The sequence below is a fragment of the Anguilla anguilla genome, chromosome 13, assembly GCF_013347855.1.
Source record: "Anguilla anguilla isolate fAngAng1 chromosome 13, fAngAng1.pri, whole genome shotgun sequence".
Taxonomy (NCBI): Eukaryota; Metazoa; Chordata; class Actinopteri; order Anguilliformes; family Anguillidae; genus Anguilla; species Anguilla anguilla.
Window position 1 is genome coordinate 10378564 of NC_049213.1, and position 26018 is coordinate 10404581.

The 26018-nt window shown below is 44.9% G+C and overlaps 2 protein-coding genes across 6 annotated transcripts in view; both read left to right on the forward strand.

The window, feature by feature from the left end:
* Window positions 1-14655, forward strand: part of pnp4a (purine nucleoside phosphorylase 4a) — a 107801-nt gene extending 93146 nt beyond the window's left edge. The window contains exons 1-9 of one of the 4 annotated variants that reach the window (XM_035388828.1): window positions 2987-3316; window positions 3870-4031; window positions 4220-4653; window positions 7084-7243; window positions 8297-8460; window positions 8947-9050; window positions 10480-10655; window positions 12057-12247; window positions 12981-13198. In XM_035388828.1, coding sequence (XP_035244719.1) covers window positions 7221-7243; window positions 8297-8460; window positions 8947-9050; window positions 10480-10655; window positions 12057-12247; window positions 12981-13198 — 876 coding nt within the window. In that variant the 5' untranslated portion in view covers window positions 2987-3316; window positions 3870-4031; window positions 4220-4653; window positions 7084-7220. The other 3 variants (XM_035388827.1, XM_035388829.1, XM_035388826.1) reach the window with 3 other exon arrangements.
* Window positions 14656-15106: 451 nt separating this feature from the next.
* Window positions 15107-25604, forward strand: c13h20orf96 (chromosome 13 C20orf96 homolog). Of its 2 annotated transcripts, XM_035386874.1 has the most exons (11): window positions 15107-15284; window positions 16007-16071; window positions 16215-16407; window positions 16501-16628; window positions 16791-16949; window positions 17210-17309; window positions 19248-19405; window positions 19522-19623; window positions 21179-21265; window positions 21357-21475; window positions 25351-25604. In XM_035386874.1, the coding sequence occupies exons 2-11, from the start codon at window positions 16015-16017 to the stop codon at window positions 25409-25411; spliced, it is 1164 nt and encodes a 387-aa protein (XP_035242765.1). In that variant the 5' UTR covers window positions 15107-15284; window positions 16007-16014; the 3' UTR covers window positions 25412-25604. The 2 variants fall into 2 exon arrangements, with proteins under 2 accessions (XP_035242765.1, XP_035242766.1); XM_035386875.1 differs by lacking the exon at window positions 15107-15284 and having other exon boundaries at window positions 16208-16407.
* The last annotated feature ends 414 nt before the right edge of the window (window positions 25605-26018 follow it).

A 26018-nucleotide genomic window follows, 5' to 3' on the forward strand; every position in this document is an offset into this window, starting at 1 on the left:
GCGGGGCAAAGTGAGGGCGCTGCTTGAGACTGACTTTCACTGGCGCTGAGGCCTTTCCCTTTAATTTACGTTCTTCTTCAGTCTTACGGATTGTCATGCACCACTTCATCTGTCCAGGTTCTGCTCGATGGAACGCAGTGTACGGGACAACCTTCAGCCTTTTGGATTACGTGAATGCGTAGCCTGTGTTTGGTTTGGGTGGAAACTGGAGGGTTCTGGCTTCCTACTGTTGGTCTTACAGCAGACAGTGGTCTGTTTGTTTAGATTTGCAGGCTGAAAGTGAGGGCTTAATGGGGATCAATTTAGTGCTTGCTCAAAATGAGTTGCTACAGCAACCTCACTGTGGCAGGCCTTTGGCTGGGAGAGGGGTCCAGGCACACTGGTGAAGAGGGCTTAAGCCCTCCTCGGCTACTTCCTGCGTCGGCTGCAACCAGAACTCTGCGCTCCGGATGACATCATGGAGCAGGTGGTGCTGGAGCAGTTCATGATGGGACTCCCAAAGGGGGACTTCCGATTGGCTCTGGCACTGAGTGTGGGCATCCGGCTGTGGGGGGGAAGCATCTCTCTCTCAGCGAGGACACAGGGCAGAAGAACCGGCGATGCTGAGGTTTGAAGAGTCCTGCCCTTCCACCCCCGCCGACAACCTCAGAGCCCAGCTGCCCCAGCCCCTGACCCCGTCCTCAGCTCCCTACTTCTTAGACAAAATCTCGTCTAGGATCAGGAGTCAGTGTCTGCAGTACCATAGCAGTACCTCTCATCATTCTTTGGGCACATCTGTGACTTTCAGTTAGCTGGCTGCTAAGTTACTTTGTCATTCATTTGGTCAGTTATTTATGCCGCCCCACCAAGCCACAACTTGGCAATATAATTTGCTGCAGTATGAAATCTATTTGCTCAAAATCATTAAAGTTGATTTATATCTCACTGTTCGACACTCTGGGGAACTTTTCATTCTGTTCACTAAATGATTGTCATATAATGACAGAATTATAATATTGTCATTATGTTGCAATCTTGCATTTCTTGTAAATTCATTGCACTTAATGACAACATTTAGCAATACACATTTGTTGCAAGCGCTGTATTAAATGTGTTTGGATGAATTTATTACCATTAATCGGTAAGGAAAATGTCGAGAAGCTTTTCTGGGGATTTTTACAGCCGACAGAGAACACCCACGTTTCTGATCTGGATGCAGGAGGTACAGTGTGGTCTGTCACAGGCTACGGTCTTCAGATTGATTTATTTTGGTCTCAGGAATTATGCTTCTCTGATTCAGTTGCTGGGGGCGATAATCTTGGTGCCATACCATGATCTCAACACCCAGTCTACACGGTTGCATTGTGATGTCACAGTTTAAAGTGGGAGTTCATTTTATGGGATTTGTGGATATTGTGTCAGTTTCAGTGCACATTTGTGATTGGCCCAGTTTTTTGTGTGCAACGAAGGATAGTTGAGAAATTTACAGAAGGTTCTGAAGGTTTAGAAATAAGATATTTATTTTTATAATAATAATATTCAGGTAATAATACATAGTCATACAACCTGCAGAGTTTTAACATCATTGTATAATTATCTCTGGAGTTACACAACGTGTTATTTTCTTGCTTTAGACCAAAAACCTCCTAATGCTTTGGACCACCCATTGTAAAGCTGATTTGTCATCAGAAACCACATTTGCATTTATTTCCTAAATTATTTTCAATCATACACAAAAAATGCCTGTCCAGTTGAAAGCAAAGAGTAATTTTTTTTAATCCAAGAAAGTGAACTATAGCTTTAACCAGTAACTACAAAGGGGAAAGGGTGGAGGAAGAGACATGTCAGGGAGAAGTCTGAAACAGAACTGTTGAGTTGTGCATAAGAAACTGACATAAGAAACTCTTCTACGTAAAGTCATTTTGGACTAAGAAATCTGCTAAACAGCAGTAAGTCAGCTCTGTACCTCAGCAAAATAAACATCGAGCAGCATGTTCCTCGAACTTTAGCTGCCATATGTGAGTGAATCATTTCTGTTACACAATTGTTTTTTGATAAATGTTCGTGATTGGTTTATTTCTCTGCTTCTTATTGGTAGACTGACTGTTCCCCATGTCAACGCCAGAGGGCAGTCAAAGAACACCAGTCCTTCTTGCTCACCGTCATTCTGTAGCTGGATATTCCTAAATGTAAAGAGTAGCTGTTCTCACACAGGACATAGTAAAGTACTGCCATCAATCATTAGAGCGGACATCGTCTGAAAGCATCACAGCCGGTAGAGCGTCGATGATGTTCTCATGATCGTCTCCTGAAAAGAAGGCAGTGGAGTCTTTGAAACGAGGGAAGAGGTAGTGGGTGTGATATAAGAGGAGTCACAAGTCACACAGTGCACCCACTCTCCCCAATTTAGGGCTCGTCTCCACATGATCTGTGTTTACTCGCTCATAAAGTGAGTATTGTCGGGCACGTGAAATGTCTTGCAGACAGAAAAAAGGTCACCGCAAACGAAAGAAAACACAGTTCCATTCAGAGACGGTCAGGCAGTAAGGTCCCAGCTGGACAAGGTAAATTTTCTGGGTACAGTAAGTATCCCTGCCATAAACACCTAATTTATCATCTGCTTCTCAAAGAAGTGTTCCATTTCCATGCAAATAATTCATTTTGGCAAATGGCAAAAATATCCCTAGATAATCTGTAAAAGAACCAACTTGGGGTAATAAATAAATAAATATATACAACCATAAATATTTCTTGAAAAAAATAGACGTCTGACCTTTTTGGCGATCGGAGTGTCACATGACAGTGCAAGTGATCGCTGGAAGTGCACGAAGCGCAGGGTTAGCATCGAACGCAGTCACACGGGTCTCATATGCTTCAGATTAAAAACACGGACGGTTGGGGGGGGGGGGGGTTCAGCACTACCGGTTGCTCTTTTATCACAAGATTCCGCATTGTCAGGAGCGAGGCGTGCCTCCGTCATTACAATGCACGGCCAGCATCCTTCACATGTGTCCCTGTGGCATCAGCTCAACTCGCCATTTTCTAGTGTCCTTACCCAGGGTTATGGGCCTCCAGCATTGAGAACCGCTCCCACCTCTTAACACCAATGAGAGCGGGAAAGCTTCAGTGTTTTGTCTATGCAGCGCCAGACTGATAGGCGAAAGCCAGGTTCAGAGCCTTGGTCCACCCACACATATTTTGATCCAAAACAAAGTTCACTGACTTACAGCAAATTCCCTTGGGAAAAACAGCCAAAACGACCTTCGGACCATATCCGCGGACTTCAGCCCACCTGTCATGACATGTTACGGAAAATATGTATGGAGTAACGCATCCGGTAAATAGATGCGTGTTAACACGTTAATGAGTTATATGTGTTTGCGAAGAACCACTGTGTTTGCACAGTTTCTTCTGAGGATGTGGGAATCATAATATTTTGAGCGCCAGCGTTTTAAATGGTTGTAGCAGTGCACATTACTGTATGTACTGTTTGTGTGTTTGTGGAATATAACCACAAACTCTGTTTGATTGGCTCTGAGTAAAATGATAGACCATTCATTGAGTGTGGCTAGTGTGCCTGGAGTGCTGATGGCCTGCAGGGTGTTTGACATTCAGGCAAGCTCTTAATAGTGATTTTTAAGAATCAGCTGTATCAGGATAGCTTCTCAACTCCTTTAAAGACTAATGTAAGAGTACAGTGTGGCTTTTATATTTCCTGAATTTGTCACTGATGGGAGTGGTGTTTGTTTTTTACATCCTCTTGTTTTTTTTTTTTTGAGACTTTGGTCTTGGTCTTGCGGTTGTTGTTGTTTTCTGAAGCTGTTTCCTGCAGGGCCCAAAGTTCGTGAAAATTTTTAAACGTCATTATCGCATTATCTTCTTTGTTTCAGATACGAGGAGGTATCTCTTTGTCTGTTTGTCATTGTGGGTGGCCCGGTTGTTGCGTGCCACACCCGGGTGCTAGGCTGCCATTGTGCCCGTGAGCTTGTGTGAGACGCTCAGCTGGAGTGGCTTCAGTAAAGGTGGGCTTCACGAGCTTCCCCTGGAAAAGAGTAAGGACAAGCAATGCAAATTATATCTTTCTTTGCCAAAGTATTGCAATCAATAGATCACAATTATTTTCAATTTAATCACCCTGTTTTAATGACATTGCCTTCTGAAAAGTACTTTTTGATCATTTGTCCTGTATCCTGTATCAGTTTTATTGAGTTTTAGAATTATTTGCATTTTTTTTTTAAAGGTGGACAATATTCTTTGATGCGTTCAACCTGTAAAGCTTCCTGTACTGGACCGGCTGTGCTGTGTGCGGTGTTTATATTACTAGTGTCTGTGCCGACAAACTGTTTGTTCTGTAATTGTCATAATGAATAATTGCCGCTGAAATTCATTACAAGTGTTTGTGTGCATCGGCTTAATTGCAATCAGTGGATTACACTGTATTAATTATCCTTAATATGTAATTACGCGTGAACCAAGGGAATGGTTATGCTTTTGAGGGAAGACCGTTAATTGCTTGCGTCAGAAGATATTTGTGCATAAGTAAGGGAGTAAATAATTACGGAGGGCATTATCAGCTTAATTACGCCATTAACACCGGTTAGTACAAGGAGAAGGAGGAGGCCATCATCTTCATGAAGGACCACAACAAGTGCACCGCCCCATAAGACTGAATGGGTAAAGATGCCTCCTGTCTTTGTGGTTTCAGATGTAAATGTGGAACATTTCCTGTTGTATGCAGGACAGCTACAATGGGCCAGGGCTTTGTCATTCAGGTGCGGACATTTTCACTAAGAATGTCAGCTGCAGTTTGTAATGTAACTACAGTGGTCATCCTGACTTTAACAAAAAAACTATTTTGGTGGAAATCATTGATAGAAGTCACTTTTATCCCATGATCCTCTCGTTTTCCGGACATTGGAACCGGAGTTGTTTAAAGTGGAGAAAAAGGCAATATGGCTCATCGGGGATTCGAGAGCAGAGGCTCTGGAAACAGTAACGTTTCTACCAGCGAGAGAATCGATGGCTAGGGGAAGGCAACAGTGCTGGTTCGCCCCTGGCATCGGCCATTAATTCAATCTGTCCAACAAGGCGAAGGCTGTGCGTCTAAAAGGGGAAAATGGCTGGCATTCAGGGACCTTGTGAGGTACACAAATTCAATTTCTCCGGTCTCGTGCTTTGGATTTGGGGGCGGGGCCCGGCTCCGGTAATGCGCCTCACATGCAGCCGTGCGGAACCCGGAGGACCTGAAATGGCGGGCCTGGGCCCGGCTCCAATTGGAGACCTGAGGGTCGGGCGCGGTGCCACCGCTACGCCAACGTCCGTGGTGAACTGCCCCGGTGAACACCACGCTAAGGTTCACCAACGCTGCCCCTGCTAGGATATGAATGACAGTGGCACTTTAAGAGCACAGTACAGTTGCCCTGTGCGTTCGCATCTGCGCACAGTGTGCCGTGAATAAGCACAATGTCTTACTCACTGAAAGAACATTCCAGAAGAGTCATTAAACGTGCCTGCGTCTCCCACCGTGGACGGCACTCTAGATAATGATGGAATAAGGCTTGAGTAATGTTGTCAAAAAACAGATAAAATTCATAATCCGTCTTGTACTGTATGAGCAAATCAGTTTGTTTTGCTTTGTGGTGAGGGTGAGAAGGCACGCAAGTCCTTATTTATCCAACTTTGTTTGACCCTGACCCAGCTGTGACAGAACATAAGCTATATATACACAGTGCTGTGTGTGTATTTGGACAGTGACACAGTTTTTTCTTATTTTTGCTCTGTACTCCAGCACAGTGGATTTGAAATAAAACAATGCACGTGAGGTTAATGCCCTGATTGTCAGCTTTAATTTGAGGGTATTAACATCCATATGAAACATGGTGGAGGTAGTGTTATGGCTTTGGCATGTATGACTGGTGCTGGAACCGGTTGACTCATCTACATGAATGATGTAACAGCTGACGACAGCAGCAGAATGAATTTTGAAGTGTACATAAACATCTTATCTGCTCGGACTCAACCAAATGCTTCAAAACTCATTGGATGGCGATTCATCTTGCAGCAGGACAATGACCCCAAACATACTGTTAAAGCAATCAGTGAGTTTTTAGGGGCCAAGTCCTGGCTGGCTAAGTCAGTCACCCATCGTGAATCCAACTGAACATGCAATTCACTTGTGAAAGACAAGACTGACGGCAGAACGCCCGAGAAACACATCAGAACTGAGAAAGGCTGTAGTACAGGCCTGGCAGAGCATCACCAGGGAAGATACTCAGTGTCTGGTGATATCTATGGTTAGCAGTTATCAAATGCAAAGGATTTTCAACCAAGGTATAAATATGTCTACTTTATTTCAGATTATGTTCATTTGTCACATTACTCTTGTTTTTCTAAAATGTGGAGACAGTGTATAAAAAGGACAGTAATTCCTACATTGATTACCAGATAAGGATTTGCAAAAACCCTTGTATTAAAGCTGACAGTCTGAACTTCAACCTCGTATTCATTGTTTTATTTCAAACCTAGTGTGCTGGAGTACAGAGCCAAAAAAAAAAGAAGTTATCTCACTGTCCAAATACTTTAGCATATGTATATATTAGGACACATAAGTAGAAACATATAAACATAAATGATGCTGCATTGAGCCAAAGCAAAGCTCAATTTGTGGGCCATTTAGCATATTTAGCAGTATAGGTGTGAATAACAGCTTCTGGAAGCAATTTAGCTTTTATTTTGCAGGTCAAGCTTCTCACATGTAGCCCAAATTATTCCAGTAACGTGACATGGAGAACAATATGTGCACAGCACATGATTGTGACAGTTTCACAGTCAGTCTTGTGGAATTTTGTTTATTCAAGATAAAAAAGGAAGTCACGTTCCTACAAAGAAACTCTCACTTTTTTTGCAATAGCACAGTTAAAATCTAATTAGTCCATCAGATATCTAAGCCCCTGGCACACCTCTGAACAAACAGGCTTCTTATTTATTGCTGTGGGGTACATCAGGGGGCTGCAGCCAATGAGATTGCCTGCTGAATTACACAGGGCCAGCTTGTTGTGTATTTATTCAGACTCAGGACCTACTGCTCTTTCATTCACAAACCAGCGCAGCGTGAATGCTAGCCTGTCTGCAGATCACCTCACCGACAGTGTGGAGAAGGACTGATAGAGTCTCAGACTAGCCTGACATCACCATCCGGCTGAATTTTTCCACATCGGGAATCAAAGAGCGCAGACTTCAAAATGCACAGCAAAGATCAGATCTGGTAAGTGCAGCTTTCTTACTGCAGGGAGAGATGTTTCATTTCTGTAGTGACGACAGTTGCGTTCTCGCACCTGAGGGGCTTCACCTCGCTCAGCATAGAAAAGTAACCTCTTTAGAGACCAGGAAGTGCACCTGCTGAATGCTGGGCCATGGAGTTCTGGGGAGAGACTGACCAAAGTTGCACAGCAAATGATATTCTTTAGAAACCGCTCTCATTTCAAACTCAGACTTTCAGCATGTTGGGCGTCAGAAGCACGCTTGTTTTATTTTACTGTTACTGTGGGAAATGAAAGGAACTATACGGGCAACAGACACTCTGTATTAGCCAACATTGTGAAAATATAATTTTTATAATATAATATAATTTCTGAGTTTGGGGATTTTATTTGGACTGAGAAAAAAAGTTTGGTTCCTCGAACTTTTCAACTAAATATTCAGGCAACTGGTCTTAAAGATTCCATTTGTGGAGATCTGATCTTTTAACAAAAAAATCTAGACCAAGTTACGTGCCTCCCTTGTCATTGTCTACAAAGAACAGCGTTCACGTGTGGTCAAGCACAGCTACTGTTTCCATGTAGATTACTTATCCATTATCTGAGAAGGCTGATTGGTTTCCAAGAGTGCTCAGAGAGTGCGAGGAGAGATATTTATGGCTGTGACAACATCATTGTGCAGTAATATTATGCCATTCTCGGCATTTCGGGTAAAACTTCTCAGCTCATCCTTAACTGAGCCAGTAAATTCCAGTGCGAGCACAGCAGCAAGGCACGGCATTTATTTCCCACAAGCCATTTAGGGCAGAATAAGTGACCTTGTATTTGACCTGCCCTCCAACAGAAGACCTTTATTATGGCAGAAAAATTTGCCCTGCAAGCATGCAGTGCGTACCGAGCGAAAACAAAGCTAAGCGATTTGGACACTGCTTGACTTGTGATTGGTTCACTGTACGGCCGATGAATGCATCTGCGCTGAGCTGGAAGGCGGTGGGGTCGAGCACAATGAGGTCTCTGAGGAGTACCAGATCTCCCCGCTCACCCGTTGCGCTCTCCCACAGCCACGACGACTACCAGAAGACCGCCGACTGGCTCCTGTCGCAGACCCAGCACCGGCCCAAAGTGGCCATCATATGCGGCTCGGGGCTGGGCATGCTGGCCGACGCCCTCAAGCTGCAGGACTCCTTCCACTACGCAGACATCCCCGGGTTCCCACAGAGCACCGGTGAGGCGGGCAGCCAATCAGGGCTCGGGGAGGGACGGATTCACACACGCCCACTTTACTACTACAGAAGCTCAGACATTCTGACATTTAACTGAAGACATTATTATTATTATTATTATTATTATTATTATTATTAGTATTATTATTATTATTATTATTATTATTATTATTATTATTATTATTATTATGTGTCTTGTGGGGTTCTCAAATTTCCATACATGTATTATTATTATTATTATCATTATTATTATTATTATTAAGTGTCTTGTGGGGCTCTCATATGTACACGCGTTTATTATTATTATTATTAAGTGTCTTGTGGGGCTCTCAAATTCACACACGTTTATTATTATTATTATTATTATGAAGTGTCTTGTGGGGCTCTCAAATTTACATGCGTTTATAATTATTATTATGATTATTATTATTATTATAGTGTCTTGTGGGGCTCTCATATTCACATGGTGCTCTGTGCGTGTTTCGCAGTGCAGGGACACGCAGGGAGGCTGGTGTTCGGAGAGCTCAAAGGGAAGACGTGCGTGTGCATGCAGGGGCGGTTCCACATGTACGAGGGGCACTCGCTCAGCAAGGTGAGGCTGCAACTCCTGCCTGTTCAGTCTCTCTTTCACTCTCTAGCCCTCCCAATTCACCTTCACATTGAAGCATTTAAAGGAGCAGACGCTCTTATCCAGAGCAAATTACACAGCTTGCAGTTTCTTAAAACATGAAACCCATTTACATGCCAGTGCCCCACCTGGGAATTGAACCCGAAACCCTCTGAGATGCATACTCAATTCCCTAACCATCATGCTGTGCTGCCACCACATCTTCTCATAACAAGACATTGCAAGAAAGTTCACTCAGAGGTCAGAGGTCTTATGTGCAGGTTCCTCCTGTGCCACATCCATGGTATCCACCCCTTCCTCACCACCTATTCTGAGCAACTCCTAGTCCAGACCCTGGTGCCCCTGGTCACTGAATCCCTGTAGCTAATACAGAACTCAGCTGAATGTCTTTCAGTCTTCCCTGGCGTGCTCACATCGCGCCCCTCCTCATCCTACTTCACTGACTACATGGGGTTAAAGCTTCAGTTAAAAATCCACACCCCGACCAGATCCCTCAATTTCGGAAAGCCCCCCCCCCCCCGCGTGCTGACTTCTCCCAGTCATGATGTCTGTCTATTATGGCCCCCAAGTGGTGAAGCAGACTCCCCAAAGTCGTCAGGACAGCAGAATTGTAAGCAATCTTCCAACACAGACTGAAGACCCACCTCTTCAGATTGCATCTTGGTTCCCGTCCTAGCCCCACCCCCACGGCTCTCCCACCTTTTCAGTAAATCTAGGTCACTGTGCTTTTATGGTTTTAGGGCGGGTTTTTATGGCTCTTTGTTTGTCTTTCTAGGGCTTGTTATTGATTTCGTCTGTATCGTAGTTAGAATTTGTACTTTGGGTCTTGGTTACCGCAGTTTGCTTTAATGATGTTGCATCTTTATTACTGGTCTGGGAATCTTGTTAGCCAGGTCTGGTGATACTGCTAACATTAATCAGGTAAATGTTCCCATGTTGGAAGTAGCTCAGTGTAAGAGAGTCCACATAAATGCAATGTAATGGAATAGAATGTAATATTACATTCCATCTAACAGCACAACATAGGAACAGGGTGAGTTTTTGGGGCGTGGCCAGGGTTCAAGGAGAGTTTAGCTTCAGCCTAATCCTGCTGGGATGCCACAGGTTCTGCTCCCAGCGGTTCAGACCGCAGCGTCACGTGACCTCGCTTTGCCGCAGAAGCGTTCGCCCAGGCTGGGTTCCAGCGTCTGCAAATGCCACATCCAGCCAGCAGCCAGAGCATCTGCTCTTTAGGAATCACGCTGGCCACAGTCGCATTCCAAGAGCCCGGAGAAACCCAGGCCTGAATGCCGCCCTTGTGTTTCTGTTATATAAGGGGGGTTTAGGCAGGGGGAGGGGGTCGAGCTGGTTCACATGGGGGGAGGATTCAGCTCCATCCCGCCCCGTCCTGCAGGTGACCTTCCCGGTGCGGGTCTTCAAGCTGCTGGGGGTGGAGACGCTGATCGTCACCAACGCCGCCGGCGCCCTGGCGGACGGCTACTGCAACGGCGACATCATGATCATCCGCGACCACATCAACCTGCCGGGCCTCGCCGGGCTCAACCCGCTCAACGGGCCCAACGACGACAAGTGAGTCCTGTGGACCGCACGCGCACACTTATGCACATGCACGCGCACACTTACACACATGCACGCTCACACTTACACACATGCACGTGCACACTTATACACATGCACGCACACACTTATACACATGCACGCGCACACTTACGCACGTGCACATACACACGGATATCACACATCGCTCGCTTGTGTGCCCGGTGTATGGGTTGAATGGGTGTAATGTATGTGGAGTGTGTAATATGAATGTGTATTAGGCATGTGGAGTGTGTAATATGAATGTGTATTATGTATGTGCAGTGTCTAATATGAATGTGTATTAGGTGTGTGGAGTGTGTAATATGAATGTGTTGAATGTGTATTAGGTATGTGGAGTGTGTAATATGAAAGTGTTGAATGTGCATGATGTATGTGGAGTGTGTAATATGAAAGTGTTGAATGTGCATGATGTATGTGGAGTGTGTAATATGAATGTGTATGATGTATGTGCAGTGTGTAATATGAACGTGTATGATGTATGTTGGGTGTGTAATATGAATGTGTATTAGGTATGCGGAGTGTGTAATATGAATGTGTTGAATGTGTATGATGTATGTGCAGTGTGTAATATGAATGTGTATTAGGTATGTGGAGTGTGTAATATGAATGTGTATGATGTATGTGGAGTGTGTAATATGAAAGTGTATTTGGTATGTGGAGTGTGTAATATGAATGTGTATGATGTATGTGGAGTGTGTAATATGAATGTGTATGATGTATGTGGAGTGTGTAATATGAAAGTGTATTTGGTATGTGGAGTGTGTAATATGAATGTGTATGATGTATGTTGAGTGTGTAATATGAATGTGTATGATGTATGTTGAGTGTGTAATATGAATGTGTATGATGTATGTTGAGTGTGTAATATGAATGTGTATGATGTATGTTGAGTGTGTAATATGAATGTGTATGATGTATGTGGAGTGTGTAATATGAAAGTGTATTAGGTATGTTGAGTGTGTAATATGAATGTGTATGATGTATGTGGAGTGTGTAATATGAAAGTGTATTAGGTATGTGAAGTGTGTAATATGAATGTGTATGATGTATGTGGAGTGTGTAATATGAAAGTGTATTAGGTATGTGAAGTGTGTAATATGAATGTGTATGATGTATGTGGAGTGTGTAATATGAAAGTGTATTAGGTATGTGAAGTGTGTAATATGAATGTGTATGATGTATGTGGAGTGTGTAATATGAAAGTGTATTAGGTATGTGAAGTGTGTAATATGAAAGTGTATTAGGTATGTGGAGTGTGTAATATGAATGTGTATGATGTATGTGGAGTGTGTAATATGAATGTGTATGATGTATGTGGAGTGTGTAATATGAAAGTGTATTAGGTATGTTCTGACCTTGGTCTCTCTTCAGGTTCGGCCCTCGTTTCCCCCCCATGTCTGGCGTCTACGACCAAGACCTGCGCCGTCTGGCCAAAGACATCTGCAAGAGCCTGGGCTTCTCACAGTTTCTGCAGGAGGGTGTGTACTGCATGGTGGGCGGGCCTAACTTCGAGAGTATCGCAGAGGCGCGTTTCCTGCACAAACTCGGGGCTGACGCTGTGGGTAAGACACTCCCCCTGTGAACAGCTGATAAGCTCACCTTATATACGTACAAATTACATCTATCCATTCAGGCCCACGTGTCTGCTTCTCAAGAATCGCCAATGATTGAACGTGTTCATTTTACATCGGTATGCATTTCAATCACAATGCCACGCACACACTAAAGTGATTTAGGGATGGACAGGTCAGCTTCTGTTTCCGTAAGAACAGGAATACTATATCAGAAGAGTTTATTTCTTTATTTTACTTGAGAAAGAAAAACTTAAGTAAAGAAAATTAATTGCACAAGGGGCTCCCAAATGGCTTGCTCAGTATTGGCTCTCGCTCTCCAAACTGGGCCCAAATAGCTGTGACCCAACCACCTTTGACCCAACATCTGTAGAGGTCACAACTGGCTTCATACCACTGCGAGAGCGCCCTCTAGCTACTCAGCGCAGGCTTACAACGGTGCTGCACCTGAACACTATCGGTGGAGTTACACAGAAATGCAAAATCAAAATCCAATTGTTTTTGTCAGAAGGAGTGGATTTTTAACATATCGGGCTTGATCGAACAAATCGATTCACTATGGTTCCTGTGTGTTTTTTCCCTAGCTATGTGAGGTCAGTAGTCTGCTGGTTTGACACACTCATGGTGGAAATGTTCTGCTGTGTGACACCATGCCACCAGTCCTGTTGCGTGTGGACGGGGGAGAAAATGCGCAATCTGAAGCAGCCATTTTATCCCCACACAGGTATGAGCACGGCGCCTGAGGTCGTGGTGGCCAGCCACTGCGGCATGAAGGTGTTCGGCCTCTCCCTCATCACCAACAAGGTGGTGAAGGACTACGAGGACACGGAGAAGGTGAACCACGAGGGCGTCCTGGGCGTCAGCAAGATGCGCTCGGAAACCCTGCAGACCCTGGTCACCGAGCTGGTGAGCCGGCTGGACATCAACAACAACACCGCGTGAGCCACAGCCGCCGCGCTCGGGCGACCGACAGCTCCGTCTCCTAGACGACTGACCCCGCCCCCACCCGCCCCACCTGGATGACTGACTCCTCCCACAACTGGACAGCTGACCCCTCCCTCTCAACCCAGAAAGTCTACAGGCTCTTAAACGCATTTCAAGTCAAGTGGCCCCTATTTGTTGCCCAAAGCTGTAGGTCATGATTTTTTATATATCACCTTGAAATCATTCCTTTTCCGCTGTAAGAAAACTATTATATTTATGTTTATTTTTTGTCCTGTGTAATATTGTGGAAATAATATATATTTCTTCCCAAGTGTGAAGTATTTCTCAATGTAAAATATTATGGACAGTATGAACATGTCTTCAAAATGGGTGCAATGTCAAAACATGCTTTTCTGTGCAATTCCACATATTGGTATCCAGTTCTAACACCTCCTATTTGCGCACATTCGTGTGTTCAAGATCAAGAATAAAGATCAGTGCATTTCTCATTGTGGCACATCTGCAACGGTAATATCAGCCAAGCTAACCCTGTATGGTACGTTCTGTTTGCTGTAAAATATGAGAAAATTTGTTTGGTTTTTTGTTTTGTAAAAGTGGTCACGTGGTTGGGAAATTGTGAGAACAACATGACAATTTCCCACGTATAAATAATAGAACATATATATTTATGGCTTGTATGGCACTTTAATGCTGTATTTATGATACGATGTTCTTATTTGTGTACATTATTAGAGCTGATCTCTTTGAAAGTTTAATCATCCTGTGTGAAGGCCCTGATAGCATCTTTTGATTAATAAATTATTTACGACAGTAAAGAGTTGTGTTCATTTCACAGACTGGATATGAAGGATGAATGGTGCAGTATGAAATAAGGGAGTGTACACAGAACTGATCCTTCTGATGAAATTAAACAGCATTGCTCTTTGCTCCGCTTCTGTAGCTCAACACCCATTGTAAAACATGAAATACCATTTTCAGTTTTGTGTTTTTGGTTTATATGTACTTCTCTGTCTTTGAATGGCGCTCTCAATGTTTACTGAAGAGCTAGTAACTAAATTGTAGTTACTAACATTTTACCTAAATATTCATGATTAAACAAACAACGTTTATGTATGTCTGGAACAATTCCTGGAAACATTTTTGTTTTATACTTTTTAGCTGATTTAGCTGATGCCTTAGTTTGTATTGAAATGCATTTTTCCTGCAGTATTGAAAAACTGTACATGACAAATTAACACTTGTGCATCTTTCAAAATACAGAATACAGACAATACTACCAAAAATGACACATAGATAAACCTCCCAAAACTGCTAGAAAAAAATGCTTTCAAATATGGGAACTGTATGTTTTCTGAATTGTTAAAAACCTGTTCATTTATGTTCAGAACCACTGCACCATGTTAAAATAAATGTTTCCTAAGGTAGGGTTGACCAAACCTGAACCTTGCCTCGGATTCTGGTGTTTTTCATTGTTACAAAGTTCATTAAAGCACTAACAATAAAGGGCGCACAAAAAGGACCTATTCTATGTTTAACTCCTGTTATTCATTTGTAGCAAATCATAATAATAAATTATTTGTTTAATTATTTCAAATGCTATTTTATCTGTCATGCACACCAGCTCTCCAGGATTGAGTTGTACATCCACGCCACTGCAGCAGGAACCACCCACTCCTGGCCTAAGACATGATGCCCTAACACTAAAGTTATATGCTGTTAAAGTGTTATTAACAGCGACTAAAATGTAGGACCAGTCTGGTAAGTTATAGTAGTATAGCCTGCCCTTAAAACCAGGCAAATCATACCGGTACATCTGCTTCACCACTACTGTAATGTTGAGAGTGTGATATGCCTTCGGGCCAGTAGATGGCAGCAATTTACTTCAATGGGCCTGAAAATATGCGCGTCTGGTTGCTATGGCAAGGAAGAACTACATATCACAAGGTGATAACCAGTAGCTAACTAATTGGCTTGCTAACAGTTAACTAACTAGCACACATTTTGCTAGCTTGTCAACGGGACATGGCTCCTTTGCAAGTAGTTAAATTACTAAACATAATGGATTAAGCAGGGAATAATGAAAGTGAGTAATGTTATTTATTTCATTGTCGATTGTAACTTTGTCTGAAGGGCTATCCAGATAACTTGCTAGCTGCCCAGTTGCTGTTGGTGCTGATTTAGCTAGAGCTATGGCAAAGAGCTATAAATTAATTTTGGTAGTTGGCAAGACAGCTAAGTATCGATGATTAGCAAGCTGTGATTGATTTTCATATAAACACAAATTTCAAAGCTGATCAAAACTGAAGTAGAGCGCTATAAGTAAGCTAACGAAATAGAAATCATTTTGAACCATTATAGCTAACAATAAAGTTCTGACGTAACGTTAGCTAATGATAATATCATGTAGCTAATGTTAACTTCCCACCTTACGAGTTAATTAACCCAGATGAAACTGGCAATAAATTGGCTAACAGCATCGATGATTTAACACAAAGACTTTAAAAAGACTTCGTTTAAAATATATCATGCTTATGTTTTATAAGTGACACTGCAATACAAAACTAACTGTAATATAGCTAAGTAAAGTTAATGGAATGCTCTGAAAAACCGTCTTAATAGTCAAAATGAAAAGTTAGCTGCGGAGGTCATAAAATGTATACCTTTGTATTCAGGTTCTTTGGTTTACCAAAGAACGTGAATAACAAAATTTATTTCGCATGAATAAATCATGTTTGCATTGACATTTCTACGAATGTAACGCCATAACAATTGTTTCTTTGCTCTGCAACACTTTCTGATGATGAGGAAACACAATGGACACATTGCCAGATCTACCAGATCTTAATCTAAAGCAGTATTTCAAGGAAGTGGTGAGTAACAATATGGGTTGGCTGTTAGCCATCAAAATCCCGCATGTTGTCGCTGTTCATAAATCTTGCTGAATGGAAATTAATGTTTACACTCCAATTTATCCCCAAAATCGAACCGTCAAATTTGTTTATTGAGCGTTTAGGATTACAGCAACTGGCAGCGGAGCAACAGAAGAAAGGATGCGTCTGGGCAGAAGACAAAAACCGTCCCTTGGGCTCATCCGCCCACTTTGCCCAAAGTTTCCAGCCCCTCTGTCAGTGGGAAAACGGCGAGGAGAGAAAACGGTAGCGCAGCGTCCTCCGCTGCATCCAAACAGGTGCAGCTGGACTTGCCGGGTGAGCGCCTCGCGTTAGCTTCGAAAAACAACGTTAAGGCCAACGTGCGAGTGAATTGTAGTTGTGTATTAGTGTATCGCATGTCGTTGCCAGGACTATCCCGCCCCGGCACTGTCCATGTAGGATCGACTGTGTCCTTGAAGACTATGTACGCGATGAAGAAGAACGCCGTTGCACTCGAGCCCCTCCCTCAGAAGAAAGACACTACCAAAATACTGAAGGTCAGCTGCCTGAACGCACGTGACCCAATGAGTAGACTCGTCGTTTATGATGCAGTTGTACCAGGACTGCTGTTACCGTTTTTCAATACCCGGTTTGTTCCATTGAATCTGTTTTCACGCTGTTCTCCGACCAGTGATTTATTTGTACACGATGTCTCTCAGATGCTGATAAAGTTGAGGAGGGATGCCATAGAACAGCTGGGGGAGCACTGCGTGTCCTTGCAGGAGAGGAACCAGCGGTTGACCCGAGAGATCGAGGATGCGAACCAGAACTCTTTCTCCAGCGTGAGGGAATCCATCATGCTGCATGGGAAACTCGGGGTGAGCGTTTGTGCCGATGGTTAGAACCTTAGCGCTCCTCCCTTTTCGCCATTTTGCCAGACTGGCTGCTTTCCAAGAGCACAGACCAGTCCAGCAAATCGGTGGTCAGCGGACCGTTTTGCTGTAGAATGCTCATGCAGACATTGTGCTTACTCAATGAATATGTCTGCGCCTTAAACACTGCGTTTGCGGTGAATTGAAACCTCCAACTCTTGTGAAACAGTAATATTTTAATTGTGCTTCTGTCGTTTGCCTTCAAGGATACATTTGCCGCTTTAAATGGGTTTAGCCGGAGGCGAATCGGCCAGGCCCAAGCCGAGCTGAGGGACGTGCAGGACTCCACGGAGAAACAGCTGTGCGGTGAGCTGAGCAGGCCCACTCAGCCTGGAGCCACAGGGAAGCGCTAATGCCGCAGAGACAGCTAGTCACCCAGATCACTGCTTCTCAATGTCATTCGCCCCCGGGTGTGATTTATTGAACGCACTCATTGACAGTCAAGCCTAGCACCAGGATAAACACAGTGGATTATGTGCACAGATGAGGGTAGGTAACTTAAAGCAGACCTCTGTTTGGATGCCGTATAAATCAGATTTGAGGGCAGCACGGTGGTAGCACTGTCACAACAAGAAGGTTTTGGGTTTGAATCCCAGCTGGAGTTTGCATGTTCTCCCCATGTATGCATGGTATTTTGGACATGGAAAAGCCTAAGGTATGAGTGGTGTATGTGCCCTGCGATGGATTGGCGACTTGTCCAGGGTGCATTTGAACGCATGCTGGGATGCTCTGCCGTTACCCTGACCAGGAATAAGCGAGTTAGATAATGGATGAATGGACCAGATGCGGTTGATGCCATGAAATTCCAAAATTGGATTTGCCTATTTGGATCAACGTAGTGTGTCAGAAATGTCAATTTCCAAATACAAAAAAATAAAGAGAAGGCGAGCAACTAAGTCACATGACATAACACCTGTTCTTCCTCTGGTATCCCCAGCTGGGCAGCAGAAATGCACAGCGATGGCTCCCCACTCATCACATCAGAAGAGTGCTAGACACATGATTTTGCACTTTGGGACCAAGAGTGACTGTTCCTGGTCATTGATTTTAGGCACCATTTCTGAAAAACCATGTTTAGAACAAAGCAGCTCCCATGTCCAAATGGACCTTCAGAGCTTCAGAATGTGTTTTAGGAATGAAAGCTGAATAAAGTCCTGATAAGCACTAGCTGAAACAGCTGCCATGTTTCTCGTACAGCTCAGTTAGCAGTTATTGCAAGTTTGGGTCATCGGCTTTGAGACCCGGCAGCTGGGCGTGGAGTGTGTGGAATTTTCCATGTTCTCATTGCGACTGAAACTGAAAACCATGGGCCGTCTTCGCCTTCACTGCTGCGGTGATTTCCAGGAACGGTCTTAATTTGTTGCAGCGAGAGGTTAAGGATGTAAAAAAAAAAAGGATGTACCTTCTGTTCATTTAAAAAAAAAAAAACGGGCGAATCCAGCCCAAGCATGTCTTATCCTAAAAGTGCCTCGAGGGCTTCGCAAGCGAAACGCTGCAAGTGTCCGAAAATCAGACGAGCGCCCTTCCGTCTTGAACGCACGCCAGCGGAATTATGCAACGAGAAAACTTTGTGCTGTGTCATGCTGCCAGGCCAAAACTACCAGTGATATAAGGCCTGTGTGGATGGAGTCGGTCGTTCTCGCTACAAAATCGGAGATAGGATTTGTCTACCCTTCGAATTTTGATGAATGGTAAATCGGAAACCGTTTCCTTTTGGCATTTCAGGGTCATGCTGCGTCAAACCCTGAGAATGCGCATTCTTTCCCAGTGCAAAAAAAGCATCTCTCAGTGGTATAATCTAAGGCATGGACAGGGTACCGGTTGTTGTTCTTGAGCATTCGATTGGATGTCAGACCCCTCACATTCGACTGACCAGTGATGTTCTGTGTCAAAGGTGCATTTGTGAATGGCAGCAGACCTGAAAGAGAACTGTACTGCACTGCACTGTACTCCAGTATTGGTTGATAGCTAGCTGTTTTTGATGCATTGTTTTCAGCCTGCATTTGGGGGGGAGGGGGGTGAAGCATGCCGCTGTTTGATTGGCATGCCCCCTTCAGGTTGGCCAGGTTGACTGGTAGAACGCCCGTGGGCACGGTCTGAGGGTCAGCCATATTGTCAAAAGCGGTTTAGCGGAGCGTGAAAGGAGAGCCTCCCCTCACCAGTGCGAGCCAAGGCGCGGAGGCCGCTCTGGCGCTAGGCTAGCCGTCCCTGAGGAGCGCTCTGTGTGCGTGTGTGCGTGGCCAGGTTTGCGGGAGCAGCTCGGAGGCGTGAGCGCGGACGTGCTGAAGGCCCGGGAGGAGCTGCACACGCTCAGAACCTACAGGGACATGCAGTACCCGGTGAAGGCGCTGAAGATCGCCAAGATGAAGGCCGAGATCCACAGCCTGAAAGAGAAGCTGCAGGTGAAAGGCGTCGTCCGCGGCTGGCCGTCCGGCCATCTTTAAGGCTCCTTTAACCTCGTCGACCTAGTTTCGTTAGCGGACGGCTGTTGAGAAAGTTGACGGTCTTTGTTCTTCAGGATGAGCACGAGGGCGTGGCGTCGATCTGCAAAAACCAGATGGAGACACTGGCGGAAAAATCCAGAGAGAAGGAGGAGGACATGTTGTCTGCGATCGCTAAAGTAAGCACAGCCTCGGGTGGAGAGGGTACCATGCTGACCTCACAGCTTTTAACAGCTCAGTGAATCGGGTGCAAAATGGCGCCATAACAGGGTGAGTCTGTCCAAAAGAGTCCATGGCCACAACAGGAGAATGTAAGCAGGAATACTGATATTATGCCTTTTTTTCTGGGAGTCAGAACGTTATTTAGAATTTTGTCAGTGTCCCGGAAATTCAGATGATTGTCTTACATTCTGTCTTAAATATTTCTCCTTTTCAAAGTCACATGGCTGTTGAACTTTTAGTGGGGGGGGGGGGTGGGGATGCATCTTTGGCGATATCTAATGTGAAACTTGAAACACAAGAAGAGAAAATAAATCGGCACTCACAAATTTGGAAAATGTTAGATAAGGCCCTGAAATAACTTAGATGACCGTTCTCACACATTCTTGTGCGATGTTTACTCTGTTCCGAACAGTCCCATGTGCCCCTCTGTTGCTGCATTCCTTCTGGTCAGAGGGGATGAAAATTGAGGCCTTTTTAAAACAAATGGACTCCTCTTATCTAGAAAATGCTTCACTTTTTTCATACTCACTTTTCCACCATTGATATAAATCAGTAAATACGATGCTCTATAATACATGTCAGAAATGTAGCGAGAGACCATAATCCTGCGTTTGGCTAAGAAAAATAGATGCAGTCCCAGCTCCAGACACTAGAGGGCATCATTCGTGGTTCTGCTTCTGCTTCTTCAGCGTTAGCCTAAAGTGTTATACAGAGCTCAAACACACAAACGGCAGTTCAGGATTCGTGGACATGGCCCAAATGCTCAGTAGTTAGATGACTACAGGTTCCATCACCTTGCTTTATCCAACAGAGCTCATCAGCCCGTGGAAGGATCAGTGTTTTGATTAAATAATAATTTTCAATTGCATATGTTGGCTCAAGCAGTTATAGCATTTGGGATAACCCCCGAACTCACCAAAAGGAATAGTTAAGAGAAGTGTGTGTGTGTGTGTGTGTGTGTGCGTGTGCATGGCACTGGGGGTAATGTAGATTTTGGTAATGTACACAATATTATGTGGACAGGACTTCCTTGTGCTATTGTTTATTTATTGTCATTGTATGTACTTGCTATTTTCGAGCATTGGGATTTGTTCTTTAAGGGTAATTCTAAATGATGTCATGCTTCTCTGGCAGCTGGTTGTACAGGATAAGTTCTACAGCAGGGGTCCTCAATCTTATCCAGAAAGGGCCAGTGTGGGTGCAGGCTTTCATTCCAGCCAAGCAGTGACACACCTGATCCTACTAATCAACCACTAGAGTCTTTGCTAAGGACCTTGATTAGTGGAATCAGGTGTGTAACTGCTTGGTTGGAATGAAAGCCTGCACCCACACCGGCCCTTTCTGGATAAGATTGAGGACCCCTGTTCTACAGGGTCTGGTACAGGGTCAGCCTCTGTTCCTCATGGCTTTGATTCGCCGCGTCCCACGGTCCAATCAGACACACCGACGCACATTTTGACACCGTTCCCTCACACAGGCTGTGATTACGTTTCTTTGCGTTCTTCTTTTCAGCAACATTTGTCCTACGTGTCGCCCGTGGTCCAGCAGATGGCTTCCCGGAATTGCCTGATGAGGAAGGAAATCGAAACGTTCAAAAAGGTAACGTTCCTCGAAACGGCGGCGGGCCCTCGCGTCGACGGTGCGGCCTGCCGTGCTTAGCGGTGCTTTTCTCTCCCCCCCACCCTCGCAGAGGATCAGAGAGCTGGAGGAGGCCAACGAGGAGCTGGCCGCCGAGGTCGGGGCTCTCCGGCGCTCCCGCGGGAGCCTCAGGAAGGAGACGTCCCGCCGCGGTTTCCCCGAAGCAGATAAGTAAGCGAGGGCAGCAGGTGAGGCGGTGACAAGCACATCTGGACTGGCTCACGCTCGGCGCGTCAGAGCCTGTCCGCGCAGAAGGGAAGGACCCGCGTCTAAACCGTTAGCGTTTCTGTTTGAAAGGCACATCGCGTACCGCTTACATTTAGGACTCTTAAATTTTCTTTTTTTTTCCTTTTTTTTTCAGTTTTTAGTTACATTTGGGGTGCTTTTTTTTTGTAAATGATACATACCAGGCGAGTGTTTGTGTGTGCGGGTATGAGTAAGTGCATGCGCGTGCGTGCGTGTGTGTGTGTATGTATGTGGGTGTGTGGGCGTGTGTGTGGGTATGTGTGCCTGCGGGTGTGTGTGGGTGTGGGTGTGTGTATGCGGGTGTCTGTGTGCGTGTGTGTGTGTGTGTGTCAGGGGGATTTCCTCCTCTGTTTAATTGTTCAGCCTTGTGGAATGTGTGAGGGACACTGCACATCTTGCAGTCTAACAGAAGCAGACACGTTTTCACTGCCGTAACTTTCCCACACTCCAAACCCGCGACGAAACCCTCTTATCGCTGCTTTGCCATCTGCACCCCAGAGAATGCCTTTCTTTCATCTGAACGGGACTGAAGCAGAATAACCTTCCCGGGTTTTAGCTGGGGAGTGCTGTTTTAGCTTGCGCTCCGTCATACGCGGTGTGAACACGCTGTGGCACAGTAAGGACCCGCTCAGCTGAGATGGCCTCTACACAGAACGACGGCAGCCTCTTTCCATTATGGGAAAGCAGAGGAGCACTAATGCTGCCCTACCTTTACTAGCTACCGAGCCTAGTCTCAAGAGAAAAGCTGTCTTGGTTTTGTGTAATCAGACAGCAGCAAGTCTGGGGTGGGCCTGCATCTTTACCGAATGCATCCCACCCATATCTATACTGAATCCCACCTGAATCTGTCTTCCTGCTTTCGTTTTTTAGCGATGCTAACGTTTGCTAACTTACTCGTTACTTTTCCCTCAAGTTTGATGTCAGTATGTTTTCAGCACTTTGATAAAGTTTATGCTTTCAGGCAGTCTCAGGTTTTAGTGGCTTAATACCGTCACTTTCAATGGTTTGGTTATGTTACGTTTCATAATTTTTTCTTATCAAAGATAACATCATAGTTTGATGGTACTTTTTCATGTTTTATTTTCTGAGTTTTAATAATGTAACTTTTTCAGTGGTTTGAAAAAGATCACATGTATATAAAGTGGCATCTATGATACCACCAGTTCTGCTTTTGGAAAGAGCTTCCTGGCCGTGTGCCTGGGTTCCTGATTAGAGTTCCTGGGTCTGTATCCCAGTGTGGAGGAGTAACTAGCACCTCAGTTTTCAGCTCCTCTTTCAGTGGAAAAACAGCCTCCGCATTCGAGTTCCTGTGTTCCTGCCGGTCGCCGACCGCGTCTTCTCGTTCCGCGTCCCCTGTGTAACCCAACGGGCAGCCCCCGGCTCAGCTCTGGCCCGGAGCCAGGCCTGCCGGGGGGGGGGGGGGGGCGCGCGACGGCGGAGGCAGCGGCGGGTCCCATGTCACACGCTCGAGCGAAGCCACACACAGCCGCCGGCTTCTATTATTTATGCCGGAGTAACTCGACCCCGCCCCCTTGGCAGAGGTCACCCCGCGCGGAAATAAAAATCAAAGCGCGACGAGAGGACGGAAGGCATCCGCCAGCGCCCCCGAGTCGCGGTGCCAGCGCCGTGAACCGTGCGCCGGGCACGTCGGGCAGCGCTGGCTGTCGTTCACGCGCCGCGTCGTCCGTCGGGCGCATTTTCCGTCTGTTTTCATTCGGATGGTCTCGGTTCTCTTCCGGGCTGTTTTTTTTAGGTCGGGATGTTGGATTTTGGAGGAAAATGGCGGGTCTGGCTGGTGGGGTCTCAAGCTTGGGCGGGACGGGCTAGAGCCCTGATGGGCCGCGCGGCACGGTTCAGAACGGAACCCGGACACCGTTGACGCCCGCTGCGGCTGTGAGTACGCAGGGCGGTCACATGACCGCCGCCTGAGGAGCGTGGGCCGTAATCCGCGGGCCGCTCCCTGCGGTGCTGCTCGGTAGCGCCTCCCTGTGGTCAGTGGATATCCAGCGATCCGCCTGCGCCAGCTGCACAGTCCTCCTGTGGCGGTAACTGTAAGCAAGGACTGCGGAGTGAAAAGAAGTAGCGGCTTAGCGGATATGGTTGAGCACAATAGCGTAACCCCCCCCCCCCGAATCCATGGGGATGGGACATACCTGCAGTCACAGTGGGATGTTCCACATCGGAGGGAAAACGTGCGGCACTGAAAGGCATTCGGTCCGCAGGTAGGCCGCCTCTCAAGGCGTATATGAGCCCCCCCCCCCATGCAGGCTGGGGTTCGATCCTCACCCTGCCGTGACGTCTTCCGGGCCGCGATCCCTTCTCTGTCCGGCACCTTGTCTGCTTTCATCCCATCTGAATAAAGCACAGGAAATTTAAGATCGACCGTTTGGCTTGTTTTTTTGGGTTTTTTAAAAATATATATAGCATAATGGCTGAGGTTTTGAAGTGACAAAAAGTATACGCAGAGTCAGAAAGCCATCGGTAAGGAACCCTCCCTCGAGACCACGACAGAACTGTGGTGGGAAAAAAGCGCTGAAGTGTCTCAGTGTAACATTATGGAGGTTTGGAAAAGTCTTAAAGAAAAATATGAAGCACAGGATTCCCCGCCATTACACAAGGCACATCTGCCATGAAAGGTTAATGAGAGGTTCACGTTTCCGCCGGATTATTCCAAAACAAAATGGCGTATCATAACTCGCGCTTTGCCATCCGTGTACTTGATGTTCGTGCTTGTCACAAAAATGGCAGCCCAAGTCTCATTAGTATGTCACTTAATCCAAGGGTATAGGCGCTATAAAAAAAAACATGTTAAGCAAATGAACATTTCAAATGAATACATTCTGACTTACAGCCAGCAGAGGACATTGAACTCAGACATACCAACAGACGTTGAATGTCCATTTGGAGAGAGATCCCGTTCCTTAGTAAAAATGTGAAAACTTAAAATTGTTTTTGGGGGAAAAATGGCAGATGTCCCATTAACGAGCTGAGAGAGGACTGATTTAGGGTATTATCTGTATCTTGGCTCTTAAACTGTCAGAAGTCACACATTTTAAGAGAAATTTTTTTTTTTTTTTTGCGATGAATTTTTCCTCTTCGGTTGACGTTACGCAGTCTCCCAGAGGAAGAAAAATGTCAAATAGTTTATGCTATCCCAGACCAACATTTCAGAGCCCCTTTCTGCCCTCTTCTTTCCACCGTATTTTTATGATTTTTTAAAAAATGTATAAAATGGATCCTCTTCTCTGGAGGGTTTCGTTTCCTCATGATGTTTGTTTGTGGAACTCGTTGCAATCTGCTCGATTTTTGCGCGGAGCAAATTGAGGCCCGAGTTTTTCTATCAGTTACGGGAGCAATATGTCTTCTCAGAAGTATTTTTGCCAGTTCACAAGAGACTGTTGTGTACATTCAGCTGTCAAGCTTCAGATGGTCAGCGATATCCTTTTAGTTGGGTGATAACCTTCAGTAAGCAATCAAAAATAACAAAAAACTGTTTTTGACATGGAATCAAATAAAATTCATAACCGGTACCACTACCCATTTATTATGGTTCATTGACAAACGATAATCATGACCACTAAAGTTAATTTATTTACATTTATTACAATAACATTCGTCATAATGTTTAACCACCAATGGGTATGACCAGTTGAAGCTCATCTAGAAATATGTCCAATGCACTCACGCAAATCCATATGTTTGTTGTTCAGTCGTTTACCAGTCCGTAGTTTTCAGCAGTTTAGCTCTGGAGCATATATGATGCGGGGAAAAGGCCTAACTCTTTGATCTTTCTGTTTTAGATGTACTCCAGATATGGATGTGGTGCTCAACATTCCCCAAGAAGAGTGGCTCCCTATTTAGCTGTGCTGTTACAGAAGTCCATGTTTAAATCACTGTGTCCTGCACCTGCAATCTACGGTTTCTGTACACAAACTCAGAGAAGCAGTTTAAACACGTTACTGTGGTTTATACCGCAGTTAATAAGTCCGTCGTCATGCTACCAATCACCTCTCGACAACCGTTCAGAATATTTGTGAAAATATGCAATAAATGCCCATTTTCCGACTTTGCGTATGTTTCAGTTATTTTGCATCCACTGTGAAATTTGCAACCGTTGCAGTGAAAATGTTAAATAATCGTTTTAAAGTTGAGGTTGTTTTTCAAGCTTGGGACTGGAATGATCAAATATTGGAATGGAAAACTATAAAGCACATCGCTCATCTACAATCTGTTGTTAAATGTGTGGTTGCCCATGAATAATTATATCTGACAATTAGCATTGTTTGCAAGGCTACTGTTATTTATTCTGTTTCGTTGGTTGACTGCACGAGTGTCAGTGTTTTTAAAGATAACTGCTGACTGAGCAGAGTATTTCTGATCTCTTAGTAAATCTTTCCGAGCCACGCTGTTGTGGCTTTAGGAAGCACTTGCAATTTGCTTAAGTGTGGGAAAGAAGTTTTGCTTTGTA